This window comes from Amphiprion ocellaris, chromosome 10 (genome assembly GCF_022539595.1).
Source record: "Amphiprion ocellaris isolate individual 3 ecotype Okinawa chromosome 10, ASM2253959v1, whole genome shotgun sequence".
NCBI lineage: Eukaryota > Metazoa > Chordata > Actinopteri > Pomacentridae > Amphiprion > Amphiprion ocellaris.
In genome coordinates this window covers 29,003,764-29,022,047 of record NC_072775.1, presented here as the reverse complement: position 1 = coordinate 29,022,047, position 18,284 = coordinate 29,003,764, and the positions used below count along the sequence as shown (strand labels likewise).

At 39.8% G+C, this 18,284-nt stretch overlaps 1 protein-coding gene across 2 annotated transcripts in view; it reads left to right on the top strand.

The window, feature by feature from the left end:
* Positions 1-18,284, top strand: part of kirrel1b (kirre like nephrin family adhesion molecule 1b) — a 108,070-nt gene that overhangs the window by 44,589 nt on the left and 45,197 nt on the right. For both annotated transcript variants that reach the window (XM_055014239.1, XM_055014238.1), the window contains exon 2: positions 16,409-16,558. In XM_055014239.1, the coding sequence (XP_054870214.1) occupies positions 16,409-16,558 (150 nt within the window). The remainder of the gene's footprint in view (positions 1-16,408; positions 16,559-18,284) is intronic.

Below are 18,284 nucleotides of genomic sequence, written 5' to 3'. Positions count from 1 at the left end.
GACTACACGGAGGAGACGCTGCTTTTTCACTGGGAGATCCTGGTTTACACAGAACATCTCACAAAGAATTTCTTAACCTTCAGACCTTTTCTTTTTTTTTTTTTACCTCAGTGAGTATAAAACTTGACATTTACATTCAGCTTTTCCCACTCTTGGAAGGCGGCCCAGTTCTTGTTGCTGCAGCATTACTGCAGCAACTCAGTGAAAATCCATTATGTCTTATTAACAATCAGATTATGAACACCTCAGAATCTTCCTCCTACAACTCTTCTTTTTTTTTCTTCTTTTTTTTAACTTCCTCGTCATCATTAAGATTAAAGGTTCCCTCATCCTTGTTTGAGCTTCCTCGTCGTCTTCATGGGGCTCTGGCGAAGTTATTTCTCTCTTCACCGTTTCACTTCACAGCAGAATCTCATCTCCTCTGCCTCAGTGGAGTTCGCATCACCAATTCTTATTGAAGGGGAAATCACACAGCCATTGCTGAGCGAGGTCGTTATTTGGATAATGACTAATCTGCTCCCGACTTAATTCCATTCCTCTGATCCGACGTCCAGGTTGGAGTCAGAGGATGTGGCTAATGATGTGGCTGCAGCCTTGTCTGGGAATGCACAGACCAGAATATACACACAGACTCACACTCACTCCACTGCTAATGCACTGTAAGCACTGATATGTATGAGGCACATCGACACACACGTTTGGCCTTTAGTTTCCGATAAAATTCCCCCATAAGGCACCTCTGTAATAACCTGTTTTTCCATTATTCCACAATAAACTTCATATGAATATTTGTTCCAGTGCTTCAGTTTTCAATTCAAGGAAACAAGCACAAAGCGTATATTTTTAATGGCAGCCACAAAACAGCAAATGGTATTCTGTCTTTTAGTGCAGATGATGTAAGATTGTGTGAACAATTTAAGATAGAATCAAATTAATCTAATATTAAAGTACTCTAATGTATCCACAGGATAATTGTATTCTATCTTTTAGTCTGTTTTTTTTCTCATTTTTGTTTCTTCCAGCTCATGGTTTAGTCTAAACCATGAGCTGAATCTAAACCGTTTAGATTTATTCCTTGTTTTCACATTTACAGACAGCTGTAGCTTGAACAAATGCACTGTACACTACCTTCTTAGTACCAAAAATGATTAAATAAAAAGTTAGAAACTGTCTTTTAAACGAAATAAATGGAACATCCAGAAGCCGAAGAGTCAAATATTTTTGTCAGAGTTGGTGGAGATGTAAACAGAGCTAAAAGAAAGTAAAAATTAAAATTTTTCTTATGTTTATATAATTTCTTTCCCGGTTTGTTAGATGTGTAAGTAGGCACTAATGCAGCTTTATTTTCCAGTTATTGATCATCTACAAACATACGACACAACAGTCATTATGTTATGGATGAATAAAGCATATCAGCACAACATATGTTCATTACTTGCTGTAGTGGGCATTAGAGGTTTGATCTGTAGAAACACACCAGCTATAGTCCATAGTTCAGAATTTTAAGGTTTGTTATTTGCTTGAGTTCAGTCATTAGACTCACAGCTTTAGTCATGAACATTACTCTAAACTAATAACTAATTCATTACATTACATTACATTGATAGAAATGAGTTAAAGTTAGACCGATTTTTTCTTCACAGTGATTATTTTTGTCCACCCAGTGCACACATTTTTCAGAGCTTACTGAAGCTGCATATATAGGTGCCCACGCACAGACAGTCTTCGTATAACTGTAAGGACTTTATAGACGTAACACCAACTAAAACCTCATTTGAACCTTACAATCAAGTCTTAATCTTCAAGCAGCCTGTAAAAAAAATGAAGACCGGCCAAAATGTCCTCAATTTTGCAAAAAAAGAGAAAGTCCCCGCAAAGATAGAAGTGCCGGATCACACGCTCACATTCATCTGTGCACTTGGTCTAATTTTTATCGAATGCAACATTCACAGCATTGACCTGCTCACTCATATGCTTTCACATGCACCAAAAAGCATGCATACACACAAACACACAAATGTGATCTCCCCCTCATGACACACACACACACACACACACACACACACACACACACACACACACACACACACACACACACACACACACACACACACACACACACACAGTTGCCCTCCTCTTCTCACATGCTTTTTTACTCCATGCTCATTTGGTGATGTTAATGCTAGCAGACATGTACAGTGTGCTCTAACAGCGGCGGGAGGGTTGTGTTTGTGTGTGTGTGTGTGTGTGTGCGTGTGTGTGTGTGTGCAAGTTGCATATGTGCAACTGCGATTGTGTGTACTTACCGCTCTTAAAAACCAATTAACAGTGCACAGCAGCAGCCGGCCCCCCCCTCCAAATGAAGAGGTGAATTAAACATCACCAAGAACCAGATGGAAAGAAATCAGAGAGAGAAAGAAGAAGAGAGGGTTGAATAATTGAAGACGGGGTGGAGCGTTGGTGGGGAGGGGGGGCATCATAAAAAAACGGGGAAATAAAACTGAAATAAGAGATGAAATGAAATGTAAGAAAGCAGAAGTCAATTAGAGCAACTGAGCGAGAGCTGCAGGGGTAAGTAGCAGATAGGAAGACCGGAGAGGGATTGCTGCCAGTGTGTTTGTGTGCAGTTCTGCTTGTGTTTGCAAGCATGTGCAAGCGTTTCTGCGTGTGTGTGTGTGTGTGTGTGTGTGTGTGTGTGCATCTGCAGCCTGTTTTTCTGGAAAAAGAGTCAAACTTAACCCAGTTGTTTGAAGTCCACAGCAGCATAATCAGGTTGGCTGTGATTAGACCGCACTCACTTTGACAAAGCTCAACTTCGGTGCAACCTCAACGCCATTCAGTGTGCATGTGTGTATGGCTGGGGGGTGGGTTTGTGTGCATGACAGTAAAAACCTGAGAACCAGGAGACAGTTTACCAAAAGCAATTTGCGAGTGCTGCTGACATAACGATCAGAAACGACGGCGGAGTGACATTTCTCCGATGATTATCTCACACAGCTGTACGGGCCTCTTTCATGCTCGTGTGGCTCACAAGTGTAAGACAGTAAATTGGAAATATCTCGAACAGTTGCTGCAGAAAGTGGGAAAAAAGGCAAACCAGTTATAGCTTTAAAAGAAAAATGCTGCTGTTTTATCTAACCTGACAGAGAAGCTGCACAAAGTTCCTCAAAAGCTGAGTGTCGACTCTTGTTATGCTCTGTGCAGGTGTCTGACAGAAGGTGACTGAATTAAGAGCTAAGGAGCATCCTGTTTACCTGCAAGCAAAGCTGGGAAATAGTTCCAGGAAGCCATTTGTTTTGATTAGTGAAACATGTCAAAATGAGCCACAGAGGAAACAGTCTGGTGCAGTAATTGTAAAACAACTTGTGATCAACTCAATGTATTTGTACTGGATGACTATAAATACATTACACTAGAGTATATGTACGTATTATACAGGTACCAAGAAAACAGGAACTGAACATATATCAAATCAAATTTGAATTAAGTTTGTATTTGTAGCAAATTTTAAAACAAGCTGAGTTGACAAACGTTTGTTGTACATGTTATAAGACTGTCAAGAACAAAAACCAAGTGCAAAAAAGCGAAACAGGATATCATAAAATTCATTTGTAAAGCAAAATTTAATAAATTAAGTACTAAAAAACAAGGCAAAACTGGATAACAGCTTGTAAGATCAAATTCTAAAATGTAATAAATATAAAATACTAGAATATTAAGACCTTTAAAAGCCACCAAAAGTCATTGAAAACATGCATGTTTTGAGATTTTTCTCAAAATATCAACAGAAGAGGAGCATTTTATTAAACAAGGAAAGCTGTTCCAAAGCTTTAGAGCTGGTATTGCAAAGGAACAGTGTCTCCTTACAAACCAGCAAATATAGAACAGCAGCTGTACTGAGGATGTAAGAGACCAAAAGGGGGAAAAAAAAGGTCTAAAATGTGCACAGGTTCCATCTTATGCACGGTTTTATACACAACTACCTCAAACTCAATTCTGTATTTACCACTTAGGTAGTGCAGAAATGCTAATGCAGATGTGGCGCTTTCCATGGTTTTGGTACCAGTTAGGAGTCTTGTAGCAGCTACAGAAGAGACAGTAAGGACTAGTCAATACTCAAGTACAGAGAGTTGTAATCTAACCTTGAGGAAATTATTGCAGTGGTCACAGTCTCCATGCTATTTAAAAAGAGACAGTAGCATGCTTTTTACTGCTGAGTCAAAGATAGCATCGGCATGTAGGTTTGCTGTCAGTTTCCCTAATAGTCCAGGAGCCCAGATAGCCCACCTTGCCCTGCCCCCAAAATCTTTGAGCATCCACATTTTCTTGGTAAGTTGTATTTAGACTTTACATTTCAATTTCTGTTTTGAATTCAAATTTGAATTGATTGTTTATTTGTTACTAACAACACTTAATTTGATATTAACACATATAACAATAATTTACTTCTGTGTTAATGTTTTTCTTTAATATGTTTTCAGATTCCAATAGAGTTGCGTAAGCTATTCTGCTGATAGTAGAGCAGATAACTGCAAATTTCAGGAGAATCGTTCATTTCCGGAAACAAGTGCCAAAATTGCCGCACATAGTCCTTGGGGATTGCTCTGATAAAACCCATTAGCCACCTAAAAATTCAAGATGGCAGCCATTTTTCAAGATGGCCACCATTGAATATAAAGAAATATTGCATTTCGCAATAAAATGATTGAATGAGATTTTTCCCATTTGAATGATCTTTGTGTCAAATTGTACATTTTTGACTATGTAAAATCTGCATTTGGACCTACGTACCTACTCACTGGCTTCCTTGTACCACAATATCAGTCCTGGAATCCTAATATTCTGCTAAATTAGCGGTTCATGTTACGTCTGACTCGGCTAAAATACATGGAAGTGTATATCATAGCGTTAGAGGTTTAGTATGTGTAGCATTTCCTGTACAAGGCTTCCATACGGGACATGACACGATGTGGTGGGGGATGTTGAGAGACTTGCAGCAGAAGGTGTGGAGTAGTAGCTCAACAGAGCGGATGTCAACACACAACAAGGGCATACTGGTGGCACCACTGGTGTGAAACTCAGCATGGGGTTCAGTATCAGCAGGATAGTGGTTGGACAGGAGCCCTCATGGAGGCAGGGATAGCATCTCCTGGGACAGCAGATTCATTTATGACAGCTTGGAGCATCACTAGGACACGACAGATGCAACAGATAACAGCATGCAGTCTGTACAAGCTTCTCAAGGCAGCCCACACGGACTACTCGAAAGAGACAGATGAACAATCCGAAGAGGTGCCTAGCTGCAAAGCTTGGCGTGAGCATCACAAAATGCAAAGTCCCCAGTTTCATTTCTGGTAGATGGTGCTGTCAGTGGAACTGGTGATCCTCTTGTTGGCTACAATAGATATGTCAATTTTCGGTAAAAAGAACCGAAAAATTTGCGGAAAATATTGCATTTCTGGGAAAAGTAAAAATAGCGTAAAAGATTACACTGGGTTATTTTACTGTTAACCGCTCAAAGTCTCATTCAGAACTTCATCAAGGTTAAAAAAAGTGTGGCATTTTGTTGTGGAGGAGGTGCATGGTAGACCATCTGGGCTCCCGGACTTTAAGTGGCTGGTGATGGTTGTTATGGATTTAAGAGGACCAAACACAATCACATCCATCATATTTCCATTTTTTATTGATTGTTTTTTGGGCCATCCAGCACTTCACCTCCAGGAAACAGGTTGGGATGGATGTGACAGAAGTTTCGGGTAGATTTGTGTGTCATCTGTGTAAAAGTGGAAGAAAACAGTATATCTGTGGAATATGGAGCCTAAAGGGAGCACATTCATAGAAAATAAAAGAGGCCCTAAGATGGAACCCTGAAGTACTCCACAAGTGATTGGGACTGTAGAGAAGGCTCTGTATGTTACGAATTAGGCAAATACTTCAGTACAGTGTTCTGAATACCAACCTGCATTGTTGGATTGTCTCAAAAGCTGCCCAGAGGACTACAAGAATTAAAGTAGCACAGTTACTAGAGTCTAAAGACAGCAGCAAGTCAATGGAAACTTTCAGCAGAGCCAATTCTGCGAAAGCCAGATGTATCATCAATCTCATCAGTTATCCTCATCATTACTAAATTTACACTCATTAATTTAATTGCTCATTAATTGCTGAGAACACTTAAATACCAATACTAAGGGTCAGATAGAAACAACAGGTTAGCCAAACTTCACAAATACCACAGTTTGCAGTTTATTTCCTGTGCAACATTCTATGTCAGGTGCACATAGTGTCCATTTTACATACAAATAAAGTGTTCTAGATAATATAGCTAAATTATGGGATTCATACATGTCTTATTATTCAGATTTCATGCCTTATCAAGCTCAACAATTACTTTAGTTTGTAGCTTCTTCTAACAAAACATAAATGATAGCCAAACTGCAAAAAGTCCTTTAAAGATCCTCTTATATACACATAGTATTGTACTCTAATTGTTCTTTTCCTTTGTACTGCTTTTTGCTTTATTCAATTTTACTTTCAAGATGCTTTGGCAACTTATTTGTACAATATTTAATGTTTCTTTAGTTGCCAAAAAAAGAGAAACAGAAAAGTAGCAACAGCATCTCATAGGATATTTTAACATTTGAACCCTTTGAAAAGAAGGATCCTTAAATTGACTTCCATGGTTAAAAAGTAGATCTGATCATTAGACCGTAAAAAGGAATGCATGTTTTTTTTATTCATTCATGAAGTTCCACAGTGATTTTAGGACTGTCAGTATATTTTTGTGTCTGAGAAACACTTAGAAGTCAGTGCATTCACTGTTTGCAGTTGTGTAGTTTACGTATGCATGAATCGAGTGTGTGTGTGTGTGTGTGTGTGTGTGTGTGTGTGATTTCCAATAACTGCTTGGTTTGCTCAGCATCTCCTCTGCGGTCGGCGTCATGTTGCTCCTCTGTTCTGCTGGAAGTGTTTGTGAGGAAGAATGAAAGCGGCGCTCGGCGGTAGGGGGGACACTGGGAAACCACGGAGTCACTGTTTACAACAAACAGCGAGCGAACGGGGACACGCAGCGACAAAGTTCTGATCTCTGTGTGCATCCCTCTGTGTCGGTCTCACTTAGGCCTCCTCTGTCTGCTCTCGTCTCTGTCAGTTAAACACTGCGTGCTTCGGGGGCACCAACGTTACGTGAATGATATTTCCCAAACATCGGATAAACAAGGCTACAGTAAACATATAGTCCCACAGGAATGATGCAGTCGCCCCTCATGACCAATCAGAAACAAACAGGTCGCTGTATTCTGACCTTTGTTTGCAAATGACTGGAGGGACACATGGCTTTGTAATGTGACAGAAAACGCTTCTTTTTTCTTTGTCTGGTAGCTTTGTTCATCTGGTTTCCACTGCAGACCGTAATGGACCATGAATGCATTTCTGTAAAGAAGGTGTCATAACATTACCATAGAAAATTCCTATTAATAAGCAAATCTAATAAGATGAGACAATGCATTTAAACATGGTTTGCAAACATGTGTACTATTTCTATCTCTGGCTCTGCTTCTACAATTCATTATTCCTGCCTTTACAGTTAAATTACCTAATTTATAGATATAGATGTGCTTGTAGTTTAAATCACAATCCTTTTCCAATTTGTGTTGTGAAAACAATTTTGTTATGTAAAATTAATTTATGTAAAATTACAAAACAAGTACTTGTTTTCTGAAGTAGTTAATCAGGTAATCGAATTTTAGAAATATATTTGCAGTAATTAACCTAAATTTAACTTTCATCTATGAAATAAAAAGAAAACCTTTGTAAAGTTACATATTTAACATATTAACAGTTACAGATTTTAATGCTATTTTGTGCCATACAAGTAAATTAAAACCTATTTTTGTAATTTTATTGGTATTTTTGTGTATTTAAAAAATATTGAAAAAATGGTAATATAAAATTTTAAAAATACTTTATTTTTACAGTTATAGATTCAAACATAACATTGAAGGAAATTATCCCATGTTGGAAATTTCTAATATAAAACCAATGATATTTCTAATATAAAATTATAAAATAATTTCTAATATAAAACCAATGATATTCACATTCTGGAAGAATGTGATGGTAATGGTTCCAAAATAGAAATGAAAGCTTGGAGATGTTCAGTGGAACGTGTTATGTCACTCTCATAGCAGGTAGAATGTTTTCACAGTTCAAAAACTCGAGAGCCACTTCACACCTTTTGTGTAATCAGACAGAACCTGAACTACTAATCACTGAATGGTTGCATTTTTTTTTAGATGTTTCTATTTCTATTGAGTTACTTGAGCACATCTGGTAGCTACACATGACAGAAACATGCTTGAAGAGTTTATCATCAGTCTTCATTCTTCTGCTGGTCTTTGTGTGTTCACTGTCTCTCTTCCACACACTTTCTCTCTCTAAGGCAAACACCTTTTTTTTCTTTCTTTTTTTTTTTATTCTCCCATCCACACTTTGCCCTTTGCTGCCTTTTCAGAAATGGAAAATATATGCACACGGCATACACAGCGCAACAATGACAGCTATGCATGCAGGCATGCGTGTAAACACGGACAATACTCACACACACATAGACTCTGGGCTGCCTGAATGTGGTGGAGTTGAAATGGGAGCGAGCTGTAGCCCAGAGGCAGAGCTGGGATATGGAAACAAGGAGAGGGTCAGCGTGGCACTTTTTGGGGTGGGGGGTTATGAGGATGAACGCTCCAGGGTGTGGAGGTCTGCCGTTTTGGGTTACAAACCTTCACAAACTGCCCCCTTCTATTCCGACATGGTATTGGTTTGCTTGCAGGAAATTGTATGTGGCCTCTGGCAGCCATATTGGAGATCTCCAGCAGTTAAGAGACATTCCTCACGTCTAATAAGATGACAAGACAGCCCGACTTTGAAGCCAAAGGAGTCCCTCCCTTTTTGCATTAACTCATCTTCCAACAAGGGGGACCCGTGAGAGCTCTGATTTGACATTCGTGAGCGCTATTATTGCAGCAGAAAAAGATGGCAAAGCCTGATTGTTGCCTGCAAAAACAGTTTTCTAAATTCCTGTCAGCTGCACTCAGCCAGTTTATTTCTGATCCTTGAGTTAATCAAAAACTGCTCGCAAAAGATTAAGTTACCTTAAAGATTTGCTTCCGCCAGTCGAGACAAAGACAGCTGAGCTAAAGGGATGGTGACAAACGTTAAGAGAAGACACACACAGTTCGCCTCGTGAGGCATCATTCAGGACAGTGTTGTTTTATTTCACTGACAGGTGTCAAAACTCTAGAAAAGCTGCAGTTTCATTAAAGCCACTACTGTTTTTTGACTGCACCTTTTGCAGAGAACTTTTCTCCAAAGAAGAACATCAAAAGTTTGTGAAAAAGCCTCCCCAAAAAGAACATCCACCTCTATTGACTGTATAAATTATGACTTTAGTCTGTCAGGAACAAAGACAGATGTAAGAACCTCATTTCTATGTGAAACAGTGCATGGATGGGTTGACTAAGTGTATGACTTTGTGACTGCATCTTGTTTCTTTTTCCCAGGTTCTACATGAAATGGTTATTTAAATTCAAACAACAACCCTTTTCTAACCTTAAGCAAAGTCTTTTCTACAAAATCTGTGTGTCAGATAAGAAAGCAGTTACAGACATCATTCTCACTGCCATGTTGATATAATGGGGACCCATTTAGTGGCATTTTGTAAGATGGGTGGTTAGTTAATGTAAAGACAGACAACATCCTCATGGAAAAGTTTATTAGAGGGCTGGTGGCAGCATTGAGCAGACACTAGCCTTGCACCCAAGAGACATGTCTTCATGCTGTTCACTTATTTTTCAGTTTTTGTTTTTTTTCTTTTCTTTTGCATTATTTTCCTTTGTAGTCACAACTTTGTTAGATTTAAACACCCAAACTCTTGGGTAGGTTCAGTAAAAGCTGGTTTTCATTAAAATAGACCCTTTTACAATGGCATCCATTCTCCCTTTTGCAACAACCTTCTCCTCTAATTTCATTGCTACCATAGTGATGACTCAAGACACATTTAATACATGACTGGTTGCCTCAAAATGAGCAAACAACACTTGGTTACAATCTTGTCACATCTATTTCTGATATTTAAGGACTTCTATTGATGTCTATTGATACTGCCCTACCTTGAACGATAAAAAATGACGTTTAAAGGAAACCCACTACATCTAAAATTGACGTCAAGGGGCCACATACGCATGACCAAGCATTCATAAGTGACCAGATGGGAGTGAGAATGTGCAGTCACAAAATGATGTTCTCATACAACTAAACTGCATTGTCATTGTCAGTGTAATGTCATTTCGAAACCAACATATTTTGTCATCTATGACGTTAGGTTTCTAGTTTGAAGCCGCCACAAGACTTTCACCCAGAAAACCAGGGTTGCCATGTCCCATGTGGGTCAATTATTTTTTCATGTTTTTCACTTATTCTTTTTTCAGTTAGATTTCCTGTTTTTGAACCTGTTTTTGGTCAATAAACCCTTTCACAATCTTATCAAGATATGAGTGGTCAAATTTCTCCATTTTGCAACAGCCCTCTCCTCTATTTTCATTGTTACCATAGTGATGACTCCAAACACATCTATTACATGATTTATTGCCTGTTCATGATTCAACAGCATCACAAAAAATTTCCCTACAATCACATTACATCTATCATCTATTTTTTTGGCATTTATGGAGTTCTATTGATGTCTATTCACCCTGCAAGCTGAAATGTTATGTTTAAAGGAAATTCAGTGCATCTAACATTTAAACAAACTGGTCTTAACAGCTATATGTGACCAAGTGGGAATGAGAATGTACATCCTTGTCTCAACAAAATTAAAACTGAATGCTGTTTTGCATCACAAACATCATTTCTCTTCAATGATGCAGTTTGAAGAAACCACAAGTCCACATCTTTCAAAAAGCATTTTACCCTGGAAACCAGTATTCTTAGACTTAAGTTTCGTTTGCTTTTGGGTTTTAATTCACTCTTCGATTAGATTTAGGCACCAAAACCTCTTGGTTCGGGTTAGAAAATATCCCATTTTGGTTGGCAAATTTCACACGGAGCTTGGTTGGGTTTAAGCAAAAATACTTGGTTACGTTTGGAAAAAATATCATAGTTTAGTTCAAAATACGACTCTTTCACTACATGTGTAAAGCATTTCTTCTATTTTCTGGTTTACCAAGGTAACAAGTCCCACTGTATAGCTGTAAATAAGCGGCAATAAAGCAATTAAAGAAATGTTCTCAAAAAACGATCTGTTGATTTGAAACATATTTGTGATACATTAGAAACAAACTAAATCTGACATAAACTATGCTTCCTTTATGAAGGAATAGAGAATGCAGTTAATTTGTGTGGAGTTCTACTGCAATTCTGGGAAACACTGACAGAAGTTGTTGGCACAAATTGAGACATCAAGTCGTAGAGGAATTTCAAAAATATTTTTGTATTTAATCTGTGTATTAAGTCCAGTCTACACTACTATCATCCAATAATACAACCCTACAGAACTCAGTGCTTGGAGGTGCTACCAACCAAAAATTTTCTTACTTGGCTCATCACCTGCACAAGTGAACCCATGTCCTGAATTACATGTTTTTAAAGTCCGTTATTTGACAGTGTGACTCTACTATAAATAAAAATCGGCTTCTGAATCCAACTTATGTGAGATTCCAGTGCAGCTCCTTTATTCCAAGACAATCACTGAATCCTTTAGCACATGTATAATGCACAATGTAGATTTTTTTTTTTTAAACAGTAAAATGTGCATTTTTCATACTTAAAACATAAGTAGAAACTGATGGGGCTAGTTAGATAGTCTATTTAACACAGCTCAGCCTGATGGGAAAAAGGAGACCGGAATGAATAAAAGATATTAAAGGTATTAAGGATAATATGTTTGGGTGCCACAGCTTTTATTGTCTATTGTACCACTGGGTCATTATACAATGAGAGCGAGAGAAGCAAAGGAAGAGGAGATACACCTCATATCATTCCACTGGGTAATGATGCAGGAATGTGAGGATGGAGAGAGAAGGAAGGGAAGAGACAGAGAAGATGGCCAAAGAAAGGAGAGACTGTGGGAGAAAAGAAGTGTAGAGAGAGAGATGGTGGAGATCTAGAGGGGTAGTGGTGGGAAGAGAAGAAGGAGAGGAGGGGAAGGAGAAACAAAAAGGTGGGTCAAGGACGCGTCGGGAGAAATAAACGAGAGCAGAAAAAGCAAGAATGAAAGAAAAAGACAAAACCAAAGAGACAGTTAGGTGGGAAGAAGGCAGGAAAATGAGAAAATGGGAGGAAGAAATGAGAAGAAAGTGAGCAGAGATGGGAGATTGAAATTGGAGAAGGGTGGGAGGAAAAGATGGGAGGTGTGTGTGATTGTGTGCATGCTGTGGTTGTGTGTGTGTGTGTGTGTGTGTGTGTGTGTGTGTGTGTCTGTGTGTGTGTGTGTGTGTGTGTGTGTGTGTGTTGGGGGGAGGGGGTGGGGGTGGGGGGGGGGGTGGGGGGCGGTTATCCCGTAGGGTTAATTACATCTCTGTTCTCTGTCAGTGCAGTTCTCTCCTCTGCGATCTGAGTCCCTGCTGCAGGCTGACAGGCCACACACACATTCAGAAATATGCACACAAATATGTAACCCACACTCTCATAAACACACACACATGCACTCAAACATCAAGACACACAATCAGTAATGTTCTCTGTCTCCTCCTTTTTGTCTTTCTGTCACAGTTTCTCCCTCACAGTAAAAACCCATCACAGTCTTGTCCCAGGAGATCGTACGTTGTTCTGTTCCGAGTTCGACACGAAGACGAGGCCTCGCACTCATAATAACTGTTAATTTTGCATAAATCATGCATAACATGACCCACATGTAAATCACTCATGTCAGCAGGATATCGCATCCCGGCAGCTCCTTCTTCTTTTTCTGGTTCTTCCTCATTTTCCGAGACACAAGCGGCTTCCATTTTCATTGTTTTGTCTCAGCTTATTCTGTTTGACTTCTTAAGATGAAAGACACTTATAAGATGCACATAGTTAAAGCCCTGGGAACATCATTAGCATTTCTCCTATCCAGGTTTTGTACAGCAATGAAAAATGTAGATTTCTACCTCTACATCAAATCTGATTAATGTTTTATGAGGAAAAAAAATCAGTTTCTAAAGTTCTTCATTCATGTAGTAACTGGAGTAGTTTTTTTCTCACCTTTGTGAAACAACTTAAACTCTACATCCGCTTCTGTGTGTAGTCGTGATGCTGGATGAATGATTACAGACATTAATTCGCAATAGAGTCATTTTTTTCATGCGCACTTTGTTTTTCCTCTGCCTTTTGACAACCTGAGAAAAAGCATGAACTTGTGTTGAACGGAGGGTTCCACAAATATGTGATGAGAGTGATAATGATGAGAGTTTAACTTGTAAAGATGAGGAGTTGCAGCACGTACTGAAATTGCATCAGGATTAGTGAGTGTGTTGCAGTTTGACCGTTTTGTATCAGTGTGTACTCCCGGGTAGATTACTGCACTGGACTGTTTATTGAGTATTTTAGGGGCTGAACCCGAAAGTCAAAAGCAGCCTGTAGGTCCATGCTTTGCTTTAAAGTGCCTGAAGAATGTTTTTTTTTTTTTTTTTTTGATGTGACCAGTATTTCATGAGCAGTTTTGCATTTTCTGTAGCGTAAAAGAAGCAGGAAATACGAGCAGATAGCATGAAATAAAGGTCCCTCATTGGATCCAGATTGGGTCTGTTTGACTATTTAAAAACCAAACAAAAACCCATTGCTTCAGTTAATTTGGGGAAATAGCATCCTAAATCAGTAAAACTCAACTTACAATACTTTAAAAAATTTAGACTACAAAGAGATTTGCATTAAATGTAAATTTACTAGCAGGAACCACAACACCACAGCAATGTTACAGATTTGATGAAGAAAGGGAGCATTGGATGATGTGGATGGATACATGATGTAAGGGTGAAGATGGATGTTGGAGGGTTTTGGGTTTATGTTGAGGTAAAGATTTTCACCTGAACCTGCAGTGGAACCTATATGGTGTCTGGAACAAGGAGAGAAAAATGGGGATGGAAGGATGTGGAGATAGGAGGAGGAATGGATGAGATGTAGGAGTAGAAGGTTGGGATCTAGAGACTAAAACAACTAGTCACAGATGGGTAAACTAGGTAAAAATAGGGTTGCCAGGTAGTTAAAAGTGTAGCTGTGGCATGTTTCTGCTCATAAACCAACAAATTAACTTCATAAAGTGGGTGAACAATAAAGAGGGGGGAATTAAAACAATAGTAGATGCTGTTAAATGTCTAAGTTACTCATCAGAGACAGGTTTAAAACAAGAAGAACACTCAGAAAGCGCAGTACTCCGCCAAGGCTGCTCATTTGTATGATTTCCAGCGGATGAAATCTTTAAAAAATTCATGTTCCACAGTTGTGAATTTGTAGTAGGATCGCAATCATGTGATCATCAGCAGGCAGCTGGCGTAGTGTTCATTTGTAGTAATAGTTACAGTGACGCCGTGCTGCTATCTCGCAATAACACAGATATCTTCAACAAATCCGTGGATCCTGGCTATAAGCCACATCACTGCCAAAATTTAATCACTTGGTCCTTGTGTCATTTCTGACCTTCCCTGAAAATTGCATCCAAATCCGTTCATCTGCTTTTGAGTAATGTTGCGAACAGACAGACAAACAGACAGACAAACCATCGCCCATTGTCACATAACTCCGCTGCGTTCCTTGGCAGAGTAATAAAGATCTTGAGATGAAATGTTAAACTCACTGTCTATAATCTGACAGCCACAACGCCAGAATCAGCTTCAAATAATAGATTTCTATCTGTATCGGAGAAAATGTCTCAACAGCACATCATTAGCTTAATTTCAGCCAGAAGAAAACACCACCAAGCAGCAGCTACTTCAACAACAGTGAAGCGTTTCAAGGCAGAATCCCCCTTAAACTTCAAATGAATACCGCAGCCATCAGCTCTCAGCCGCCGCAGTTGTCTTCTCGAGACAGAATTCAAAAGGGAAGTTGATGCAACATTAAAGGCCTTCTTGTGAAGTCTGAAGATTCCTGCCTCCGCTAAAAGAAGCTCAAATAACATGACAAGTCATGTAATCCTCCTGACAAATCAGTAAATCTCCCTGTTGTTTGCACCTTTGTGGTTGAATCCAGCTGAGACGTGTCCCTCAGAGCCACGGCCTGCTTTATCAACCAGTTTTTGCCTTAATTAGCTAATAGGATTGTTTTAACCATGATCCAAGAACAGAATAGCCCACGGGAAGACAAACACCAGCTCAGTGGAAGTGTTTGTAGGTGTGTGTGTGTGCGTGTGCCAGTGTCTATGTGCTTTCACAGCTGTGTGACTCAATATGTAGCTACATGTGTGTGACAGACTCACTGAGGAGTGTGTGCGCGTACGAGTGGATAAATTGGGTGTGATTCAATTTTGCATGTGTGCGAGAGCTTCAGTGTGTGTGTTTGCACTCATGCACGTGAGAGTGCACGTGTCGTCTTAGGCAGTAGAGTCTCTCTCTGGCTTAATTAACGTGCCTTCTTGCAAGACTTTCCCCGGAATATGAAACAATTTTACCTGATGATGCAAACGGCTGAAAACAGCGGCGGGTTTAGTGCCTCGCCTAATCACCTGACACTTTCTCTTTATGTGAGAGCGTTAATGTATGCCGGCGCTACACTTGTAGTTTTTGTATCTGTGTATTTTAGTGGCTCTGCAATAGCCAAAAGGCGTATTTTGCTGCAGGAAATGTGTGTGTGTAAGCACAATCCTTTGTACTGTGTGATGAAAAAGAGCAGGCTGTATCACAGCTTGGCAATGATGTTCCCGCTGCACAAGCGTCCGTGCACGCTCGCACACATGCACACTCCCACGTAGAGCCGCACAGTGTTGGTAAAGTCCAGGGAAAACCTTGAAAAGGGGGCAAGGAAGAGGCAGAAGACACAGAGGAATGACAAATATTCAAATTGAGCTCTGGATCTGGCTAAAAAGAGAAACGATTAAAATGATTTCATGAAATAGAATCTGCAAATTCTCCAGCGTCCTTCCATTCAGGATGTGCATGTGCAGAAACGCAGGCAATTCACTTCAAAAAACTTCTCATTCCCGCAAGAGAAATTCAACGCTGACAGGGTTCGTATTAAAATACACTCATAAAAAAACGCTCATATAGCCAATAAAAGCACACACAAATGACCCCAATGGCCACCATATGGACAAGAATGAGTCAGTAAGACCAGGGAGGCACTGCCTAGCTCGATAGAGTGTAATAAAAGATGGCAGCTCATGGCCAGGTCACAATGAAAGGAACTAAAAATTGATTTAGCCTCTCTGTCCTCTCTTTTGCAGTGTGCTGCGTTCGTTTCTCCCAGGAGCCCGCAGACCAGTCGGTGGTACTGGGAGAACGGGTGGTGCTGTCCTGTGTCGTCTTCAACTACAGCGGCATCGTCCAGTGGACCAAAGACGGCCTGGCGCTCGGCATTGGAGAGGGTCTCCGAGGTGAGCAAAGAAATCCTGCGGCTCCACCAAGCTGCAGGGATCAAAGTGAAGTCGAAGAATAACTCAGCTTTCACTTTAACTGTAAAAGCCCTGACAAAAGCTATTACGGCTGAAAAGTGTAGGTTTTTTTTAACATTAGGGGAAGGAACACTGTTCCATGTGAGAGAGAGTTAAGAGCCAAGAGGCGTGTGAGTGACAATCTGGGCAAAAATGAGGCCTGTATATCATGCTGAATTAGAGAAAATCCCTCACACTGCTGACAAAAGCAGACGCACACTTGCATTTACATTTTAAGCCGACACGCACATCCAGAATAATTTAGTGCAACAGTGCTTCGTTTCAGAGTCGAGCAAACATCACATGCAACCACAAGTGAGCGAGTCAAAAGGGTCAAAACCACAACAGAACGGGAAGAGTTCTGTATTTTTCTTTTCCCGGCTTGCATGAAATGGTCAGTTGAAACTCAGAAATACAAAAGTGAAAGAATAAGAAGACTGGAGAAGAATAAGAAAAAGCAACAACTGACCTCACCTCCATTTTCTCAAAAATATGCACACAAGCTTTTGGCCACTGAATGTTGACACTGACTTCTTTTACAATTTGTCAAAAATATGTCAGGAATCAAAATTGCCTTTCAGATTTTATGTTGAAAAATGGGAAGTCTCCGAAACACAACCGAAAAACTGCACAGAAGGACGATTATACAGTAAATTAGATTCAGATTTAACAAATTAACACTCTACATAACGCAGGAATCACAGAATTTGGCATTTTGTCAGCTTCATTGACTTAGAGTTCCTGGTTTGCATGAAAGGATAGTATTGGAAAGAAAGAGTTAAATGTAATCAGGTGAGTGATTACTGTAGGAAAAGGATTGAAACAAGCTGCATAAAGGAAGAAGAGAACAACATTGATTAATTTTTATTGCTCAAATTCCTCTTTTTTTTTATATTTATCCATCACTATCTTTGATGCAGAGCGGCATTGATGTAGTGTTTCTTTTCTGCCTTTATTAAACCTGCCAATCAGACTGTGAGCACCAAGTTTTCTAACTTTTTTTTTTTAAATTTGGAGGCCGATTCTAAATGCGCTCCTGCAGCTGTAAATGCTGAAGTGCTAGAACTACTCACCCTGTGGTAGTTACTACTAGTTACTTGTTAGCCTGAAGGCCTCCTGAATTAGCACACAGGCCTGAAGGGCTGCAGCTGAGCTGGTGGCAAAATGTATCCGTGGCTGGAGCTCAGGAGGCAACGGAGAAGGACTTTCCGTCGACTCCAAAGAAGTCCTGCAAACTGTCAGACCACTCAGGAAGTAAAAGTGAGTCTCGGACCAAGCTGTGCTCAGCAACCGTTGATCCAGACTGAAGGTCTTGTTTAGAAGTGGAAAAAGCTCTTTGAGGGAACTCCTGGATCCAACCAACACATCGTCAGTGGAGGAGGCAGAGTTTTAGTCAGAGTTTAACGCCCCTTCAGTGCAAAGCACGCTTATTTTAGCGTGTTAACATGTATGTGTGGTGTTTTTTTATATGCTAGGACAGATATCATGGGGGCTGCACAGTGGCTTGGTGGTTAGCACTTTGTAGCTAGAAGATCCCTGGTTTGTGTCTTGGCTTTCGATGGATTTTTCTGCATGGAATTTGCATGTTCTACCTGTGCATGCGTGGCTTTTCTCCAGGTTCTCCAGCTTCCTGCCACAGTCCAGAAACATGCTGAGGTTACTTAGTAAC